Here is a 20,512-nt window from a genome sequence, read left to right on the forward strand (position 1 = left end):
TATTTATAAAAAAATAAACGACTTAAAAAAATATTTTTTAAAAAATCCTCGTCTTGAAAAATATTTTTTTTAAAAAATCCACTACTTGAAAAAATATTTTCTAAAAAATTAAATCAAAATTAAATAAATCACTAATTGAAAAAATATTTTTAAAAAAATCACTAATTGAAATAAATATTTTTTAAAAAATCCACGACTTAAAAATATTTTTTAAAAAATTCACGACTTAAAAAATATTTTTTAAAAAATCCACGACTTCAAAAATATTTTTTTAAAAAATCCACGACTTAAAAAATATTTTTTTAAAAATCCATGACTTAAAAAATATTTTTTAAAAAATCCACGACTTAAAAAACATTTTTTAAAAAATCCACGACTTCAAAAATATTTTTTTAAAAAATCCACGACTTAAAAAACATTTTTTAAAAAATCCACGACTTCAAAAATATTTTTTTAAAAAATCCACGACTTAAAAAATATTTTTTTAAAAATCCATGACTTAAAAAATATTTTTTAAAAAATCCATGACTTAAAAAATATTTTTTAAAAAATCCACGACTTAAAAAATATTTTTTAAAAAATCCACGACTTAAAAAGTATTTTTTTAAAAAATCCACGACTTAAAAAATATTTTTTAAAAAATCCACGACTTAAAAAGTATTTTTTTAAGAAATCCACGACTTAAAAAATATTTTTTAAAAAATCCACGACTTCAAAAATATTTTTTTTAAAAATCCACGACTTAAAAAATATTTTTTAAAAAATCCACGACTTAAAAAATGTTTTTTAAAAAATCCACGACTTAAAAACTATTTTTTAAAAAATCCACGACTTAAAAAATGTTTTTTTAAAAAATCCACGACTTAAAAAATATTTTTGAAAACTCACGACTTGAAAAGATATTTTTTTAAAAATCCACGACTTGAACAAATATTTTGTAAAAAAATCCACGACTTAAAAAATATTTTTTAAGTCGTGGATTTTAAAAATATTAAAAAATATTTTTTAAAAAATCCACGACTTAAAAAATATTTTTTAAAAAATCCACGTCTTAAAAAATGTTTTTTAAAAAATCCACGATTTTAAAAATGTTTTTTTAAAAAATCCACGTCTTAAAAAATATTTTTTAAAAAATCCACGACTTAAAAAATGTTTTTTAAAAAATCCACGACTTAAAAACTATTTTTTAAAAAATCCACGACTTAAAAAATGTTTTTTTAAAAAATCCACGACTTAAAAAATATTTTTGAAAACTCACGACTTGAAAAGATATTTTTTTAAAAATCCACGACTTGAACAAATATTTTGTAAAAATCCAACATATTCTTTAAAAATCCATGACTTAAAAAAACATTTTTTAAAAATCCAAAATATTCTTTAAAAATCCACGACTTGAAAAAGATTTTTTTAAAAAATCCAAACTACTTGAAAATATAGTTTTTTTAAAAAATCCACGACTTAACAAATATTTTTTTTAAAAATGTGAATTTATAAAGAAATCTTTAAAAATAAAAAGAAATCTTTAAAAATCTTTATAATGAAATCTTTAAAAATCCACGACTTGAAAAAGATTTTTTTGAAAATCCAAAATACTTGAAAACATAGTTTTTTTAAAAATCCACGACTTAAAAAATATTTTTTTAAAAATGTGCATTTATAAAGAAATCTTCACATTTCCAACAAATTCTCTCTAATGATCTTTAAATGTGCGGACAAATGTAAAGTTCCCAATATTAATCTGTAAACAAAAAATAAATCCTCCAATAAAAGCGAAATTTTTATCTTATCTGTATGTGGATACTTTTGTCAAAAACCGTACAACAACATATACACATTCACACGCGAATTAATGCTGTGAGTGCATTATCAATGATAATTTTATGATTGCTTAGAAATCATGCCAAATTTTCGCGGATTTTTGCTTTTAGTTATCATCCGGTTATTGTTCAAAACGCAACAGTGTTCTTAAAGACAGTCAATTTTTTTTAAGAATGTTAAAATCTAGACCTTTGAAAACTGCACGAGTTCTCTATGAATCCAAACAATATTCCACCGAAGGCAAAGATATTCCCTTAAAGAAGGAATGGTCTGAGACATGGTGTAGTTTATCCCAAAAATTTGACACACTTCTTCCACAAATTTTAAACATGGAAATACGAATGGATGATGTCTTCATTGTAACCTTCATTAAATGTGGCACAACATGGATGCAGGAGACAGTTTGGTTGCTTACACATAATTTGGATTTTGAGCGCAGCAGAAGCGAGCATTTGACCATGAGAAGTCCATTTTTAGAGTAAGAAGACACCGAAGACAATTTTGATGTTTTTTTTTTTTTTTAATTTTCGTATATTTTATTTAGCGTCTCTGGTTTCAATGAAGCTCCAAATGCCGTAGAACAATGTCAAACTTTAGCCAGCCCTCGTATCATTAAAAGTCACATGCCCGCCAATTTATTGCCACTGGAATTGTGGCAGAAGAAAGTAAAGGTAAATAAAAGCAGATTACGACTTGAAAGATGCCAAAAGAGGTCAAAGGGAATTTTTATAGGTAGCCTTTATAGACGAGTCAAAGTGAGTCTACACAGAAGAATCGACATAAATATGGATGAATGGAGTCTTTACAAGCAAACTGAAGAGAGATTTTAGGGACGAGTTGAAGCGTGTCCTTATGACGAAGTGAATGTTTACGGATCATCAGAGGGTTATTATTATAGATCTAAAGGTCGGAGAGCATATAGCTAGGAACTGAAGTTTGAGGGAATGACTCTAAAGACAATATAAAGGCCAAGGAGACTATATAACGATATGCGGGTCGTATGTAGGATGGCGAAGGGAATGTAGGGAGCTCATTTTTTCGAACTGAAGCGGAGAGGTTCTGTATAGATGCAGCGAAGTATATTATTCTACATATACATATGTATCGAGCAGCATAAGAGATTTCAGTAGTTGTTATTAAGGTCAGCAAGTTAATATAGACAAAGTACAGCGGTTTAAGTGTAGTGTACGGAAGTATATACGGATGTAGTACTACGGAGGAGATCTTTATAAGAGACCTCTAGTGCGAGATTCTATACCAAAAACGGGAAAAAGCAAAAATCTATCTAGAACGATTGCGGTGTATCTATTTTAGGGAATCCAATGCCCGAAGGCTATCAAAATGCACTGGAAGTCAGAAATGGGCGACAAAGCGTCTGAAACTAGTTTAAAATTTTTTACGGCTTGAAAAAATATTTAAAATAAAATAAAAGGCCAGAAAAAAATACTTTTTTTTAAAAGTTCACGGCTTGAAAAATATTAAAATTTTTTTTTTTTTTTTAAATCCAAGGCCCTGCAAAATATTTTTAAAAAAAGTAGAAAAAAATTATTTTTAAAAAATCCAAGGCTTGAAAAAAAATATTTAATTTTTTTTCAAATCCACGCCTTATAACTTATTTTTAAAATATTCAGGGCTTTTAAAACTAATTTTTACGAGAACTCCAAAATATTCTTTGAAAAATCCGCGGCTTGAAAAAATATTTTTTTTTAAAAAATTCAAAAAATTCTTCAAAATATTGAAAAAATATTTTTAAAAAAATCTAAGGCTTGAAAAGATATTTTTTAAAAAATCCAATATAATTTCTTAAAAATCCACGACTTAAAAAAAATTAAAAAGTCCAATATAATTTTTAAAAAATCCATGACTTGAAAAAAAATACAATTTCAAAAATACATGGCCTGAAAAAATATTTTTTTAAACAAATCCAAAATATTTCTTAAAAATATTTTTTAACAAATCCAAAAAAAAATCGTTGGAAAAAATTCTTGGAATTTTATTTTTTAACAAATTCAAAATATTCTTTAAGGGATCCACGGATTGAAAATATATTTTTCAAAATATCAAACATATGGTTTAAAAATCTTCAGTTTGAATTTTTGTTTTTTTTTTTTTTAATCTAGAACTTGAAAAATATTTTTTGAACAAAAAAATATTATTTAAAAATCCACGGCTAAAAAATATTTTTTTAATCCATGGCATAAAAAATATTTTTTAAAAAATCTTAAATATTCCTTAAAAGTCCACGGCTTGAAAAAATATTTTTTGAAAAATCCAACATATTCTTAAAAAATTGTACGGCTTTAAAAATACTTTTTAAAGAATCTAAAATAATTAAATAATAAAAAACAATAAAAAAACACAGCTTGAAAGACATACTTACTTACTTAGTTGGCCCATTACAGAACATTTGTTCCATAGACCGAACTAAGAAAAGATATCCATTCCTCTTTGTTTTTCGTTTGACTTTTTGGAATACCGCGCCTTTTCATTTCTTCATCCACTTGTATGCTCCATCGAAGCTTAGGCCTGCCGATTCTGCGTGCACCGCCATGTGGCATGTATTCATACGCCTTTTTAGCGGGTTCATCATCGCTCATTCTCATGATATGGCCTAGCCAACGCAATCGTTGCATCTCGATACGTTTAACTATATTCATGTCTTTGTATAGCTGATATAGCTCGTGGTTCATACGACGTCGATATTCACCGTCAACGCAAATCGGCCCGTAGATCTTTCGAAGAATTTTCCTCTCAAACACACCAAGCACTGCCTTATCTGCTTGCGCAAGTACCCATGCTTCGGAGCCATACATTAGCACGGGTAGTATCAGCGTTGTGTATAGTGTTATTTTTGTTTGACGAGATGTGACTTTGTTTTTAAATTGCTTACTTAGACCATAGTAGCATCTGTTGGCCAATACAATTCTTCTTCTTATTTCACAACTGATGTTGTTTGTTGTGTTTATGGCAGTGCCGAGGTAGACGAAGTCTTTAACTACCTCAAAATTATAGGTTCCAACTTCCACGGTTGGTCCGAGCTCTATGGACGCTTTGCGCGTCGACACCATCAATTTGGTCTTTTCGCCGTTTACCGCCAGACCCACTTTCGCAGATTCTGCTTCGACCTTCATAAGGGGAACAGTTACTTCCTTTACTGATCGTCCCATGATGTCTATGTGATCAGCATAGGCAAGTAACATGTGGCTATTGGTGTAAATTGTGCCATTTCTTTTGACATTTGCATCTCGTATTACCTTTTCCAGCAAAATGTTGAAAAGATCACACGAAAGGTTGTCTCCTTGTCTGAAACCTCTTTTGGTACAAAATTCTTCGGAGAGGTTCTTTCCTATTTTAACTGAGGACCTAGTATCAGTTAATGTCATCTTACAAAGCCGGATGAGCTTTGCGGGGATACCAAATTCAGACATTGCGTGGAATACCTTTGATCGGAGGGCACTGTCGAATGCTGCTTTATAATCGATCAAAATGTGAAATGTGTCGATCTGCATCTCTTGGGTCTTCTCTAGGATTTGCCGCAGGGTAAATATCTGGTCAATGGTGGACTTGCCAGGTCTAAAGCCACATTGGTATGGTCCAATTATTTCGTTGACCATTGGCTTTAGTCGTTCGCACAATATCCCTGACACTATCTTATAGGCAATAGGGAGAAGACTAATGCCCCTATAGTTTGAGCATACAGTCTTATCTCCTTTCTTGTGGACGGGACATAGGATGCTCAGGTTCCAATCGTCGGGTACGCGTTCTTCCTGCCAGATGGTGCTAACTAGCTGATGCATACACCTTATCAGCGCGTCGCCTCCGGTTTTAAACAGCTCGGCTGGTAAGCCATCGGCTCCTGCTGTTTTATTATTCTTCAGCCGGTTGATTGCTGTTTTTACCTCATCTTGGGCGGGCAGTATACATTCTATACCATCTTCTGAAATTGGATCTGTGGTATCATCGTCTTCGCTACTATTGGATACCAGCAGATTGGAGAAATGTTCCTTCCATATCCTGAGCACGCTATCTGTATCTGTTACCAGATTACCTTGCTGGTCTCTACAGGAGGATGTGCCTGTACCAAAGCCATCTGTTTGATGCTTCACTCTTTGGTAGAATTTTCGGACTTCATTCTGGCTCCTGTACATCTCGATTTTTTCACACTCCCGCTTTTCCATTTCTCTCTTTTTCTTGCGGAAAAGACGTTTCTCTTCTCTCCTTTTCTCCCGATGTCTCTCTCGTGCGCTACGCGTTGCTACTGATTGTAAAGTAGCTCTATATGCCGCATTTTTCTCTTCGGTAGCAGCACGACACTCCTGGTCATACCATGGATTCCTTGGTGGAGGCCTCTGGTATCCAAGTATGGATTTTGCGGCTGTTTGCATGGAGTGGGCAATGCCTTGCCATTGCGCTGATATGTTATCGGGATGAGGAGTGCTTTGATTAAGCAATTGGGCTAGTTGAGTGGAATATGCTGTGGCTATCTGTTGTGTTTGCAGCTTACCGATGTCTAACTTTCGTGTTGTGTCTGTTCGTTCTTTGTTTGCTACGTTTAAGCGGGTGCGTACCTTTGCTGCAACAAGATAGTGGTCCGAATCAACGTTTGCGCCTCGGAACGATCGTACATCCAACACGCTCGATGAATGTCTTCCATCTATCACAACATGATCAATTTGATTTATTGTTTTCTGATCTGGAGACAGCCAGGTGCCCTTATGAATATCGAGATGATTAAATCTGGTACTGCTAACTACCATGTTTTTTGCAGCTGCAAAGTCTATCAGCCTCATACCATTGTCAGATGTTTCACTGTGGAGGCTGAATTTCCCGACTGTTGGGCCAAAGATATTCTCCTTTCCAATTTTGGATAACAGATGTTTTAGTCTTTTGTAGTCTAACTACAAATCCGCAACCAAACTCATGCTAAACTCATGGCAGCTATAATACAGTGCCTCACCTTTAGGTGTTGTTGTGACGCCTTTCCCATTCCATCGTATTTCCTGTATGGCAGTAATATCGGCCTTGTACTTTTCAAGTACGTCTGCCAATGCGAAGACTGCACCTTCTCTATAAAGAGTGCGAACATTCCAGGTGCAGATTCGCAGATCATGGTCCTTAAAACGTTTGCGGGGTTCGTCAACTTTAGAGGGGGTTGTTTTTCTTTTCTTTCTTTTTTTCATAGTATGCTGTTTTTTCTAGAGGAGGGTTACTAGCCCGACGCCCAAACCCAAGTTTTTAACGTTCTTATGGAAGAACGCGCGGCACATGTTAGCTCACTACCTTAAACGGGTGTTAAAGGCAGTTCCCCAGGTGACACCACGGGGAGGTCAGTGTCCACTTGAGATGAAAGAGGGACCAAGATAAATCCTGGGCTTTTCCATGTCAAAACCGGTCAGGACCGTTGCTTGGTATCTTCCATCCCGTACGTCACCCAATCCTCATCTTAACAAAGTATTATTTAAAAAATCCACGTCTAAAAAAATATTACTTAACAAATTCGTGTAGTAAAAAAGTATAATTTAAAAAAATCCGCGTCTTAGAAAATAGTATTTTAAAAAATCCTTAAAAAAAATCTTAAAAAATGTTATTTAAAAAAAACCACGTCATAAAAAAAAATACTATTTAAAAATTCTACTTCTTAAAAAATATTATTTAAAAAATCCACGTCTTAATACAATTTTATTTAAAAAATCCGCTTCTTAAAAATATTATTTAAAAATACACGTATTAAAAAAGTATAATTAAAAAATGCACGTCTTAAAAAATATTATTTAAAAAAGTCCAAGTCTTAAAAAATGTTGTTTTAAAAAATCCACGTCTTAAAAAAATATTTTTTTTAAATATCCAAGTCTTAAATAATATTATTTAAAAGTAAACACGTCTTGAATTTTTTAATTTTTTTTTTTTTATTCGCAGATTCTAAAATCCATAGTTTGACAAAATATTTTAAAAAAAAAACCTGAAAACTTATTTTTTAAAAAATCCACGGCTTGAAAAAATATTTTTTAAACCATTTAAAATAAATACTAAAAAACTCCAAATATATTTGCAAAGGTTCCGGTTAGATTTTTTTATAGTAACTTTGATTTTTTTGAACATGTGGGTTAGGCCGTTTTGGCGCTGAACGCCTCAAATTGTGTAGAGTGTTGGTAGATACGATGTGGAAGATAGCTAATATTATCCACTTAAGATACCTACAAACTCTCACAATGATCTTTAAATCTATTGATACATTTTTCCAAGTGTAAAGCTCCCATATAAACAAAAAAGTTACAATATAAAACAAAAAAGTTACAATAAAAACGAAGTATACATATAAATTAGTTTACATGTACACTCCGGTTCATCTGAATAGAACCAGCCAATATTTGTCTACAAATACCGTTATATCTGACGAAAAGAGATGAATTGTAAATTATAATTTTGTGAACATGTAGAATATATAGTAGCCGATATTTTCAATACCTAACATGTTTCACATATGCGTCATAACGGTACTTTTTACTCGCTTTATGAAAAAATGTCAAAATATTAGCATTTTTTAATGGTTCACCAGGATAGAACCACCCTAAGAATTTACACAAATCCTTTGTTAGATGTGGTAAACTTTAACAAAAAGATATTTATAATTATAAATAAATGCCGTGAGTATTAATTGCTATCAAATATTGTGCAAAAATGTATATTAGGGTCTTGAAATTTGATGAAAATCGATGCTTAGAGCTCCAAAAAAATAATTTTATGAAGAAATCGGTAGAAACAATTTATAAAGACAAAATTTTATACTGAATTATGTTCAAAATTTTCTATACTACAATAAAATTACAAAAAAGTCACATTTGATAGGTTTAAGAGTCCGAAACAGAGGAAATATGGTAAAGATAACTCAAATTTCTACCTTTCCAATTCAAAATTTGACATTTTATCTCAGGAAAGTGAATGCAAATCGATAAGTTCCACTCAGTTTCGTTGGCTGTGGACATCTACAGGTCCAAAAAATAACGAAAATTCCACCGCCGAACGCTCCATGTCACCATCAAGTCTTTGGAATTTCAAAAGGTTCTAAGACATTTGGTGTGAAGAAACAGCGTTAATTTAAACGTTAAACGTTAATTTTTTCGAAAGAAAAGGGTTTAATTTTGATGGTTATGATGTTCACACATATTTTCCTGATAGTATAAGTACCGAAAAAATATTTCTGATCCGTTATTATACAAAAAAGACCGCCTATGTTTCTGTGCTTTCCATGTCATGCGATATCTTCTAAATCAAAGCCCTTGATGTTGACATGGAGCGTTCGGCGGTGGAATTTTCTTTATTTTTTGGATCTGTAAATGTCCACAGCCAACGCAACTGGGTGGAACACATCGATTTGCATTCACTTTCCTGAGATAAAATATCAAATTTTGGATTGGAAAGGTAGAAATTTGAGTTATCTTTACCATATTTCCTCTGTTTCGGACTCATAAACCTATCAAATGTGACTTTTTTGTAATTTTATTGTAGTATAGAAAATTTTGAACATAATTCAGTATAAAATTTTGCCATTATAAATTGTTTCTACCGATTTCTTCATAAAAATATTTTTTGGAGCTCTAAGCATCGATTTTCATCAAATTTCAAGACCCTAATACAAATTTTTGCACAATATTTGATAGCAATTAATAATCACGGCATTTATTTATAATTATAAATATCTTTTTGTTAAAGTTTACCACATCTAACAAAGGATTTGTGTAAATTCTTAGGGTGGTTCTATCCTGGTGAACCATTAAAAAATGCTAATATTTTGACATTTTTTCATAAAGCGAGTAAAAAGTACCGTTATGACGCATATGTGAAACATGTTAGGTATTGAAAATATCGGCTACTATATACTCTACATGTCCACAAAAATTATAATTTACAATTCCTCTCCCTTCGTCAGATATAACGGTATTTGTAGACAAATATTGGTTGGTTCTATTCAGATGAACTGGAGTGTATCTGCTACATATTCACATAATACCGCTCCACGCATTATCAGCGATATTTAAAATATTTTATGATAACGAATTGTTATTGTTGTTTTCTTCGACCTATGTATATGTATAACGTATAAGACGTACAAAATGTCTTTTTCTTCTTTGGGTATTGTATTTAGTTCCCACCCGACTATTGTTGAAAACGCAACAGCAGTAGTAAAACGCTCGAGTTTTAAAATGTTCAAATCTCGATCTTTGAATACTGCGCGTGTTCTTTTTGAATCCAAACAATATGCCACCGAAGGCAAGGATATTCCCTTAAAGAAGGACTGGTCTGAGACATGGTGCAGTCTACGTAACCGATTTGACGAACTTCTTCCGCAAATTTTAAATATGGAAACACGAATGGATGATGTCTTTGTTGTTACTTTTATTAAATGTGGTACAACATGGATGCAGGAAACCGTTTGGCTGCTCACACATAATTTAGATTTCGAGCGATGTAAAAGCGAACATTTGACTATGAGAAGTCCATTTTTAGAGTAAGAAGACAAGCAAAGGATTCCCATGTTCCTTCTAATGTTCGTATATTTTATTTAGCATGTCAGGTTTGAATGTAACAGCTCCAAATGCCGTAGAGATATGCCAAACTTTAGCCAGCCCTCGTGTCATTAAAAGTCACCTGCCCGCCAATTTATTGCCAATTGAAATATGGCAGAAGAAAGTAAAAGTACGTGTCACTTTAAATTCAGTTTGGAAATCTTTGTATAGACGGATTGCGGATCTTTGTATTTTTTATAACATCCACGTTCTGGGGATCCTTGAAAAAAATATTTTTTAAAAAATCCACGTTTTTTTAATTCTTTTTTTTAATTTCCCGTTTTTTGGATCCACGTTTTGTCGATCTTCGAAAAATATCAAAAAAACACACATTTTTGATCCTTTAAAAATAATAAAAAACACTTTTTGTGAATCCTTAAAAAAATATTTTTTTAAAAAATCCCCAGAACGTGGATGTTATAAAAAATACAAAGATCCGCAATCCGTCTATACAAAAATTTCCAAACTGAATTTTTTTGGGTAATTGAAAAAATATTTTTTAAACAATTTTCTTTTCGCGGATCCTATGTTTTGTGGAATCTTGAAAAAATATTTTTTAAAAAATCCACGTATTTGTGGAATCTTGAAAAAATATTTTTTAAAAAATCTACGTTTTGTGGAATCTTGAAAAAATATTTTTTAAAAAATCTACGTTTTGTGGAATCTTGAAAAAATATTTTTTAAAAAATCCACGTTTTGTGGAATCTTAAAAAAAATATTTTTTAAAAAATCCACGTTTTGTGGAATCTTTAAAAAAATATTTTTTAAAAAATCCACGTTTTGTGGAATCTTGAAAAAATATTTTTTAAAAAATCCACGCTTTGTGGAATCTTGAAAAAATATTTTTTAAAAAATCCACGTTTTGTGGAATCTTGAAAAAATATTTTTTAAAAAATCCACGTTTTGTGGAATCTTGAAAAAATATTTTTTAAAAAATCCACGTTTTCTGGAATCTTGACAAAATATGTTTTAAAAAATCCACGTTTTGTGGAATCTTGAAAAAATATTTTTTAAAAAATCCACGTTTTGTGGAATCTTGAAAAAATATTTTTTAAAAAATCCACGTTTTGTGGAATCTTGAAAAAATATTTTTTAAAAAATCCACGTTTTGTGGAATCTTGAAAAAATATTTTTTAAAAAAATCCACGTTTGTGGAATCTTGAAAAAAATATTTTTTAAAAAATCCAAGTTTTGTGGAATCTTGAAAAAATATTTTTTAAAAAATCCACGTTTTGTGGAATCTTGAAAAAATATTTTTTAAAAAATCCACGTTTTGTGGAATCTTGAAAAAATATTTTTTAAAAAATCCACGTTTTGTGGAATCTTGAAAATATATTTTTTAAAAAATCCAAGTTTTGTGGAATCTTGAAAAAATATTTTTTAAAAAATCCACGTTTTGTGGAATCTTGAAAAAATATTTTTTAAAAAATCCACGTTTTGTGGAATCTTGAAAAAATATTTTTTAAAAAATCGACGTATTGTGGAAATTTGAAAAAATATTTTTTAAAAAATCCACGTATTGTGGAAATTTGAAAAAATATTTTTTAAAAAATCCACGTATTGTGGAATCTTGAAAAAATATTTTTTAAAAAATCCACGTTGAGTGGAATTTTGTAAAATATTTTTTTTAATTCACGTTTTGTATAATATTGAAAAGATATTTAAACAATCCACATTTGGTGGATCTTTGAAAAAAAGATTTTTTAAGAATCCACTTTTTGTGGATCTTTGAAAAAGGATTTTTTTAATTCACGTTTTGTGGATCTTTAAACAAATATTTTTTTAAAAAAATCCACGTTTTGCGGATCACTAAAAAAAATAATTTTTTAAAAAATTCACGTTTTGTGGATCCCTGAAAAAATATTTTTTTTAAAAGTGCTTGTTTTCATAATGTGACCGGTGGTATTTTAAATTGAGCTTGTCAGAGCTTAAATATCTTTCCGATCTGAAACCATTACTCACCTCACCATTACTCTTTCAGATCATCTATGTTGCCCGCAATTGCAAAGATGCCATTGTGTCCGCTTATCATTTCTTGAAAGGCATGGGTTCCTGGGTAGGTGATAATATCGATGATTTTGCCACCGATTTTATGAACAATGAAACCATGTATACCTGCTTCTGGACCCATATTGTTGATTTTTGGAAAATGCGCAATGAACCTAATATCTTCTTTACCACCTATGAAGAGATGAAACGCGATTTGGCCAAGGTCATTGAAAAGCTGTGCACATTTTTGGACAGACCACAACTGAGTGGCGAGGAAATGGAGAATATTTTAAATCATTTATCATTTGGAAACATGAAAGGTAAGGGAATCAGTAAATAAATTTATAAAGCTCACAATTTTTTTTATATTTTTTAGGAAATGATAAAATAAATTTAACCGAAGTTCTAAAGCAGCAAGTACCCACAGCTAAGGAGGATTTCCAGTGAGTATTGTGGTGGGGTGAAGTGTTACTGTGTGTTTATTGTGTCCCTTTTTAGATTCATGCGCCGTGGCATTGTGGGCTCCTTTAAGGATGAATTATCCCCAGAGTTGCAAAAGAAAATCGATGATTGGTCTCGGGACTATTTGGCCCAGCATGGTCTTACTGAGGAGGATATTTTTGGACATTTATAAATAAAGTTTTTTTTGTTCAAAAACAATCATGAGGAAGTGTTTTGATATTGTCAGAAGGGAGTATTTTGAAGACCAACCAGATGATGGGTTCTTCTAGTCTTCTGTATAAAGGGTTTTTATAGAGCAACAAACGAGCGTCTAAGGACCTCATGTAATGTTTTTAGGTAATCTCAAAATGTAACAGTTTCAAATTTTAACGTCTTTCTTGAACTAGCCAAAGCTCTGTTATCGATCGTTGATAACTTGAGTTTGATGAAGCTTTTGTTTTTACGAAATGCATTTAGTTGAGCTTCCCGCATAAAGTATTTGCCTCTGCGACGTTGCTGCCACTGCTTCTGCCGCAGCTCCATCCACTGCCATTTATGACGCTGATATTGTTTTGTTTACTCTCGACCATAGCACACACAGAAATCAGTCGTACGTTATGTTCCGCTCCAAACACTTTTACTCTCTGTTACGTTATCAGTTCAATCGCAAAGTGACTTCGTATCTTTTACTGCTGTTATTCTCACTGTGTGTTCTGAGTATTTTATTAATTATCGTCTACAGTGCGGGTCTTATTGACTACAGCGTAGAAAATGTTGCTCTGTTAACATTTTTCAAACGTCCCGATCCGCAACATTCAATTCCGCAAAATCTAAACCCGTGGCAATCGGCAATTACGTGATTGGCATACATGGTCAAGCCATAGTAGCGTAGACGATCAACGGCAGAGACAGCAGCAGCTACCATTTAAAATTGGTCAATCGGCCAGGCCAAAGAAACGTTACAACGATGACAATGGCTTAAAGTTAACCGGTTTTAATGTTCGTCTCTCTGAGAGTTTGCCATTGCTGCGGTCGGTTCCCGATACAAGGCATAAAAAGTAAGTGGCTAAGTGAGAGTGTGGCTAATTTGTGTTGTTTGGTGGGAAGGGTGAACTACAGAGGGGATCTTTTAGGCCACATTGAGGTAGTCGATTGTGTGCGAAACAAGTGAAGAGGTGCCAATTGCTTTGTTGTTTGCTCAATCCAAACGTGTGTGGAATTAATAAAATTGATTTTGCCAACTTTTATTGGCAATCGGATGAGGAAGTTTGGGGAAGGTGGTTCTAACAAAAAACAAGTGATGATCTATTTTTTGTGAGACGGCTTCATTATTTAGTACTACGAACAACTTTAGAAGTAGAAATAAGGATGGAATGTTCTATTCTTTAGATAAGGGAGACTTTATAGACGAGCTTAGGTAGTCCTCAAAGAGGGAGGATGGGGACTTTATAGACAAGCTGGAGGGTGTCATTATAGACGAGTTGATAGGAGACTTTATAGTCTGTACAGACGAGCGGTGGGAGTCTTTAGACACGAGCGAAGGGAGTCTGTGTAGACGAGCGAAGGGAGTCTGTATAGACCAGCGAAGGGAGTCTGTATAGATGAGCAAAGGGAGTCTGTATAGACGAGCGAAGGGAGTCTGTATAGACGAGCGATGGGAGTCTGTATAGACGAGCGAAGGGAGTGTGTATAGACGAGCGAAGGGAGTGTGTATAGACGAGCAAAGGGAGTGTGTATAGACGAGTAAAGGTAGTCTGTAGAGACGAGCGAAGGGAGTCGTATAGACCAGCGAAGGGAGTCTGTATAGACGACCTGAAAGGAGCCTTTATAGACGAGCGTCAGGGAGTCTTTATGGACGAGCGTCAGGGAGTTTTTATAGACGAGCGCGAAGGGAGTCTTCATAGACGAGCGCGAAGGGAGTCTTTACAGACGAGCGCGAAGGGAGTCTTCATAGACGAGCGCGAAGGGTGTCTTTATAGACGAGCGCGAAGGGAGTCTTTATAGACGAGCGCGAAGGGAGTCTTTATAGACGAGAGCGAAGGGAGTCTTTATAGACGAGCGCGAAGGGAGTCAGAATAGACGAGCGGAAGGGAGGCTTTATTATTTATTATTTTAGAATATACATGGCGTGAAAAATTAATTTTTAAAATATCAAAAATAATCTTTACAAAAACCAAGGCATAAAAAATATTTTTTTAAACAAATCTAAATATTCTTTAAAAATTTATTTTTAGAAAATACACATTTTGAAAAAATATTTTTTAAGAAGTTTGCGACTTGAGAATTATTTTTTAAAAAATCAAAATATTCTTTAAAAATTCGACGGCTTAAACAAATATTTTTAGAAAATCCACATTTTGAAAACATATTTTTTAAGAAGTTTGCGACTTGAAAATTATTTTTTAAAAAATCAAAATATTCTTTAAAATTCCACGGCTTAAAAAAATTATTTTTTAGAAAATCCACATCATCAAAAATATTTTTTAAGAAACTCAAGACTTAAGAAATATTTTGTTTAAAAATCGACGACTTCAAAAAAATATTTTTCAGAAAATCCACGGCTTAAAAATTATTTTTTAGATAATCCACGGCTTGGAAAATATATTTTTTTTAGAAAATCCATGAGTTGAAAAAAAATTTAGAAAATCCGGCTTGAAAAAATTATTTTTTTAGAAAATCCGGCTTGAAAAAGTTATTTTTTTTAGAAAATCCACGGCTTGAACAAAATTTTTTTAAATTTTTTTTATAATATCCACGGCTTGAAAAAATATTATTGTTTTAAAATCCACGGCTTGAAAAAATATTTTTGTTTTAAATTCCACGGCTTTAAATATTTTTTAGAAAATGCATGGCTTTAAAATTTGTTTAGAAGATCCACGGCTTGGGAAAATATTTTTTTAGAAAATCCACGGCTTGAAAACTTTTTTCAGAATATCGACGGCTTGAAAACTTTTTTCAGAAAATCGACGGCTTGAAAAAAATATTTTTCAGAAAATCCACAGCTCGAAACAATTATTTTAAAAATTATTTTTTTAGAAAATCCACGGCGTGAAAATTGATTTTTGAGAAAATCCAACGCTTGAATAAATAATTTTTGAGAAAATCCATGGCTTGAATAAATTATTTTTTAGAAAATCCACGGTTTGAAAAGATTATTTTTTAAAATATCCACGGCTTGAAAAAATGATTTTGAAACGGGTTGAAACCTTTATTTTTTAGAAAATCCTTGGGTTGAAAAAAAAATTACAAAAGTCACGGCTTGTAAAAAAAATTACAAAATTCACGGATTGAAAAAAAATATTTTTTAGAAAATACACGGCTTGAACACAATTTTTTTTAAATATTTTGTTAGAAAATCCACGGCTTGAAAAATTATGTCCCCGGCTTTAAATTTTTTTTTAGAAATTCCACGGCTTAAAAAAAACATTTTTTTAGAAATTCCACGCCTTAAAAAAAACATTTTTTAGAAAATCTCCGGTTTGAAAAAAACATTTTTTAGAAAATCCACTGCTTGAAAAAATAAGTTTGTTTTAAAATCCACCGCTTTAAACGTTTTTTCAGAAAATCCACGGCTTGAAAAAACATTTTTTTTTAGAAAATGCACGGCTTGAAAAAAACATATTTTAGAAAATCCACGGCTTGAAAAAAATTTTATTTAGAAAATCCACGGCTTGAAAAAATATTTTTGTTTTAAAATCCACGACTTTAAACATTTTTTTAAAAAATCCGCGGCTTGAAAAAACATTTTTTTAGAAAATCCACGGCTTGAAAAAAACATTTTTTTTAGAAAATCCACGGCTTGAAAAAAACATTTTTGTTAGAAAATCTACAGCTTTAAGAAAAATATTTTTAAAAAATCCAAGCCTTGAAAAATATTATTTTTAAAAATCCACGCCCTAAAAAAGTAGTTTCTTTTTTAAGCCACGGCTTGAAATAATGTTTTTTTTTAAAGCCACATCTTGAAAAAATATTTTTTTTTTGAAATATATTTTTTTAAAACCATGCCTTGAAAAATATTTTTTTTTAATTTTAAAATCCACTGCTTGACAAAAATATTTGTTTTAAATCCAAGCCTTGAAATATATTATTTTTAAAAAATCCACGGCTTAAGAAAATATTTTTTTTATTCACGGCTTAAAAAATATTAAAAAATCCAAAATATACTTAAAAAAATCCAAAATTCAAAATATTTTTTTAATTCCATGGCTTAAGATATATTTAAACAAGTGAGAAAAGGCTATAGTCGGTACGGGGCCGACTATGTGATACCCTACACCACTACCTCTGTGCATTATCTTTTCACTCGAAAACATTTCTTTTAGGGAGATACGAAAGTTTTCACCTATCTGGCTTTTATACCAAATGACTTAAGGCGAACTAAAACAAAATAATTAATATTTAATTTTATATTTGACTACTATCGACATCACCAACATCAAATTGCTTCCATCTCTGTGAGAAAATTTCGTGATGATCCGATCAAAATTGCAAAGAAAGTGGAAAAAAGTATGTATTACCGACTATTGCGATATCTCTATTATTTGACCACCTACGAGAACCTACTTTACATCATTAAAAATGTGATATTTTCTACTTTCATTGTCAGGTTTTGCTTTTGGTATACCCCATACAGAAGCTGAGATATTCGGTTTGAAAAAAACGTTGTCTTTTTATGCACATATGTTTTTGGCCCATTCCGACCCCTAAATATTATCCGACCATCACCAAAATCAATAGGCTTCTTCCCAACCGGGACCCTCATCAACATCCAAAATTTCGTGACGATCCGATCAAAATTGCTTGATTACAAGGTTTAGATGGACAGACGGACGGACACACAGACGCCAGATCGACTCAGCTCGTCGAGACATTCATTTTGGTATATATAAGTATGGGTCTAGGACCATTATTTCGATGCGTTACAAACTTTTTGGCCAAAACCAACTTATAATACCCTCCCCACATAGTGGTGTAGGGTATAAAAATCCATAGCTTAAAAATATTTTTAATAAATTCACTGCAAGATTTTTTTTAATTCAATGTTTGAATTTTTTTTTTAAGCCACGGATTGAAAAAATGTTTAATAATAACTTTAAAATATCCATGGCGTGAAAAAATATGTTTTAAAACACCCTCGGTTTGAAAAATAAATCTAAAAAAAATATTTTTTTAAAAAATTCGCGACTTTAAGTCTATTTTCTTTTTCTTTTCGACATGAAAAAATAATAAAAATATATTTTTTTTAAAAATTCGCGACTTTAACAATATTTTGTAAAATTTCAAAAATATTCTTTAAAAAATCAAAGGCTTTAAAAAATACAAGCCATGAAAGAAATGTTTTTTTTTAATATCCAGGGCTTAAAAAATATTTTTTAAAATATAAATAGGTCTTCTATCAATTAAAGACCTTTAAGAGCTCTTCTATCCGTTGAAGACATTTGACAAATCCGTTTTCATTGAGATGACTTCTATTCTTTGAAACAGATAGGAGGTCTTCTAACTACATATAATATACCTGTAGAAGATTTTTTATTTCTAGTAGGCTGTCAGGAGGTCTTCTATCAATTGAAGTGAATTATTACACATTGTGAGGAGTTTTTATACCCGAACGCAAGACCTGTGAGACTAGTGACGGAGTCTATATAAAGGACATGTCATACACGGGGTCTTTATATGAACCCATGAATATATTTTATATTTGATTTTTTATAATGGTACATTTGTTCTTAATTATTCCAGATGCAGAAGTAAATTATATTCCGCTCAATTACCTACCTGCAGTATTATCATTGTCTACTACAATGAAGAACCCTCAGTGCTAGTGCGCACGCTACACAGCTTATGGGAACGAACGCCCGATGAATTACTTTACGAAATCATACTGGTCAATGATTTCAGTCAAAACATAAACGATGAGCAAATCCAAGACATCCGCAGCTATATAGCTCAACAATTTCCCAAGAAGGTGCAACATATAGATCTGCAACAAAGGGAAGGTTTAATTCGAGCCCGCCTTATAGGAGCACGTAAGGCCAAAGGCGAAGTATTGGTATTCCTAGATGCCCATGTTGAGGTAAATGTAAACTGGCTTCCTCCACTGTTGACGCCCATTGTTGAAAACCCCAACACCTCTACCACACCCATTATTGACATTATCAAATTCGACAGCTTTGAATATCAGGGTGGTATGCCATCACGGGGTGGGTTTAATTGGCAATTTAATTATGTACAATTGCCGTTACTTAGGGAAGAAGAAGCCACAGATCCTGAACCTCACAACAATCCCATAATGAATGGAGGTTTATTTGCCATACGGAGGGATTATTTTTGGCATTTGGGTGGTTATGATAGAGGCTTGGAAATATGGGGAGCCGAGCAGTATGAATTGAGTTTTAAACTTTGGCTCTGTGGTGGTCGCCTACTGGAGGTGCCCTGTTCCCGAGTGGGTCATTTATATCGTTCACCGGAATTTGCAGTTAGCTACACAAAGCGGAAAGATGATTTTATATCAAAGGTAAATTAAAAAAAAATTGAAAATTTTAGATTGTTTGAAATAATGGCTTCCTTAAAATCCTTCAATTTTAGAACTACAAACGTGTGGCCGAGGTCTGGATGGATGAGTACAAGGACTATTTGTATGAACACATCCCGAAATTGAATCAAATCATGGCGGGAAATTTAACGCAGCAAAAACAATTAAGAAGCGACTTAAAATGCCGACCATTCAAATGGTTTATGCACAACATAGCCCCGGATTTGCTGAAAGCATATCCCCCCATAAAGCCACCAGATTTTGCCAGCGGTGCCATACAAAGTTTGGCCCACCCACAGCTATGCTTAGATATGGACCACATAGAACCAAGACACATTTTACAAGATGTCCTTAAGCCCTGCTCTCCCGATTTGAAATATCCCTATGATTCACAAAAATGGCATCTCGGATTTCGTCGCGACCTCCAGCATCATGGCAATTGTTTGGAGGTGCAAACATGGTCTGCCCATGCACCAATTTGGTTATGGCCTTGTCACAATCGTGGTGGTAATCAATGGTGGTATTATGATCGCAATACACAAATGCTTATCCAGGGTAAGGAGACACATCAGCAACGCTGCATGGAGATGGAGGCGAAAAGTCGAAAAGTTTTCGTCAACTTTTGTGACCTCACCAAGCTCGAACAGAAATGGAAATTCGGTTATGTCAATGAAACTGCAATGGAATATTTTTTTAAAGATTAATAAAGAAACGGAATCCTGTTTTAAGGATTTCGGAATGAAAATTTTTAGAAATGTTGTTTGGAGAAGAGAGAGATCTGAGATGATAAGGGTTTTATAGACGAGCTGCAAGGAGTCTTTACAGCAGCCAAGATCGCCCATGTACGTTAACGTGACTACAACAACAACATATGTTCTCTTTATTCTCATCTGCCTTGGTGTAGCAAGGGATAGACTCGCTCAGAGAGACTAATGCACAAAATATTTTGAGCACCACCGCTTTACAGACAAGCTTATGGTAGTCTTCATAGACGAGCTGAAGGGAGTCTTTATAGATGAGCTGAAGGGAGTCTCTATAGTCGAGCTGACGGAAGTCTTTATAGACAAGCTTAAGGTCGTCTTTATAAACGAGCGGAAGGAAGTTTTTATAGACCAGCTGAAGGGAGTCGAGCGTTAGGGAGTCTTTATAGATGAGCGTTAGGGAGTCT

At 32.5% G+C, this 20,512-nt stretch overlaps 2 protein-coding genes across 2 annotated transcripts; both read left to right on the forward strand.

Annotated features, from left to right (window-relative positions):
* The first annotated feature begins 9,953 nt into the window (after positions 1-9,953).
* LOC141401990 (sulfotransferase 1E1-like) lies at positions 9,954-13,034 on the forward strand. Its single transcript, XM_073982588.1, has 5 exons — positions 9,954-10,324; positions 10,383-10,512; positions 12,364-12,691; positions 12,748-12,814; positions 12,870-13,034. Exons 1-5 carry the CDS (start codon positions 10,020-10,022, stop codon positions 13,003-13,005), a joined length of 966 nt encoding a protein of 321 aa, XP_073838689.1. The 5' UTR covers positions 9,954-10,019; the 3' UTR covers positions 13,006-13,034.
* A 356-nt stretch (positions 13,035-13,390) lies between these two features.
* On the forward strand, positions 13,391-20,083 carry Pgant8 (Polypeptide N-Acetylgalactosaminyltransferase 8). Its single transcript, XM_073981080.1, has 3 exons — positions 13,391-13,870; positions 18,552-19,326; positions 19,398-20,083. Exons 2-3 carry the CDS (start codon positions 19,000-19,002, stop codon positions 20,046-20,048), a joined length of 978 nt encoding a protein of 325 aa, XP_073837181.1. The 5' UTR covers positions 13,391-13,870; positions 18,552-18,999; the 3' UTR covers positions 20,049-20,083.
* Positions 20,084-20,512: the final 429 nt, after the last annotated feature.

The sequence above is a fragment of the Musca autumnalis genome, unplaced genomic scaffold (assembly GCF_047663935.1).
Source record: "Musca autumnalis isolate F117 unplaced genomic scaffold, ASM4766393v1 scaffold_4, whole genome shotgun sequence".
Taxonomy (NCBI): domain Eukaryota; kingdom Metazoa; phylum Arthropoda; class Insecta; order Diptera; family Muscidae; genus Musca; species Musca autumnalis.

Coding starts and splice junctions, on each gene's coding strand:
- LOC141401990 (XM_073982588.1), top strand. CDS start 10,020: ATGTTCAAATCTCGATCTTTGAATACTGCGCGTGTTCTTTTTGAATCC. Junction 10,513..12,363: donor TATGGCAGAAGAAAGTAAAA/GTACGTGTCACT, acceptor TTACTCTTTCAG/ATCATCTATGTTGCCCGCAA. Junction 12,815..12,869: donor ACAGCTAAGGAGGATTTCCA/GTGAGTATTGTG, acceptor GTCCCTTTTTAG/ATTCATGCGCCGTGGCATTG.
- Pgant8 (XM_073981080.1), top strand. CDS start 19,000: ATGCCATCACGGGGTGGGTTTAATTGGCAATTTAATTATGTACAATTG. Junction 19,327..19,397: donor AAGATGATTTTATATCAAAG/GTAAATTAAAAA, acceptor CTTCAATTTTAG/AACTACAAACGTGTGGCCGA.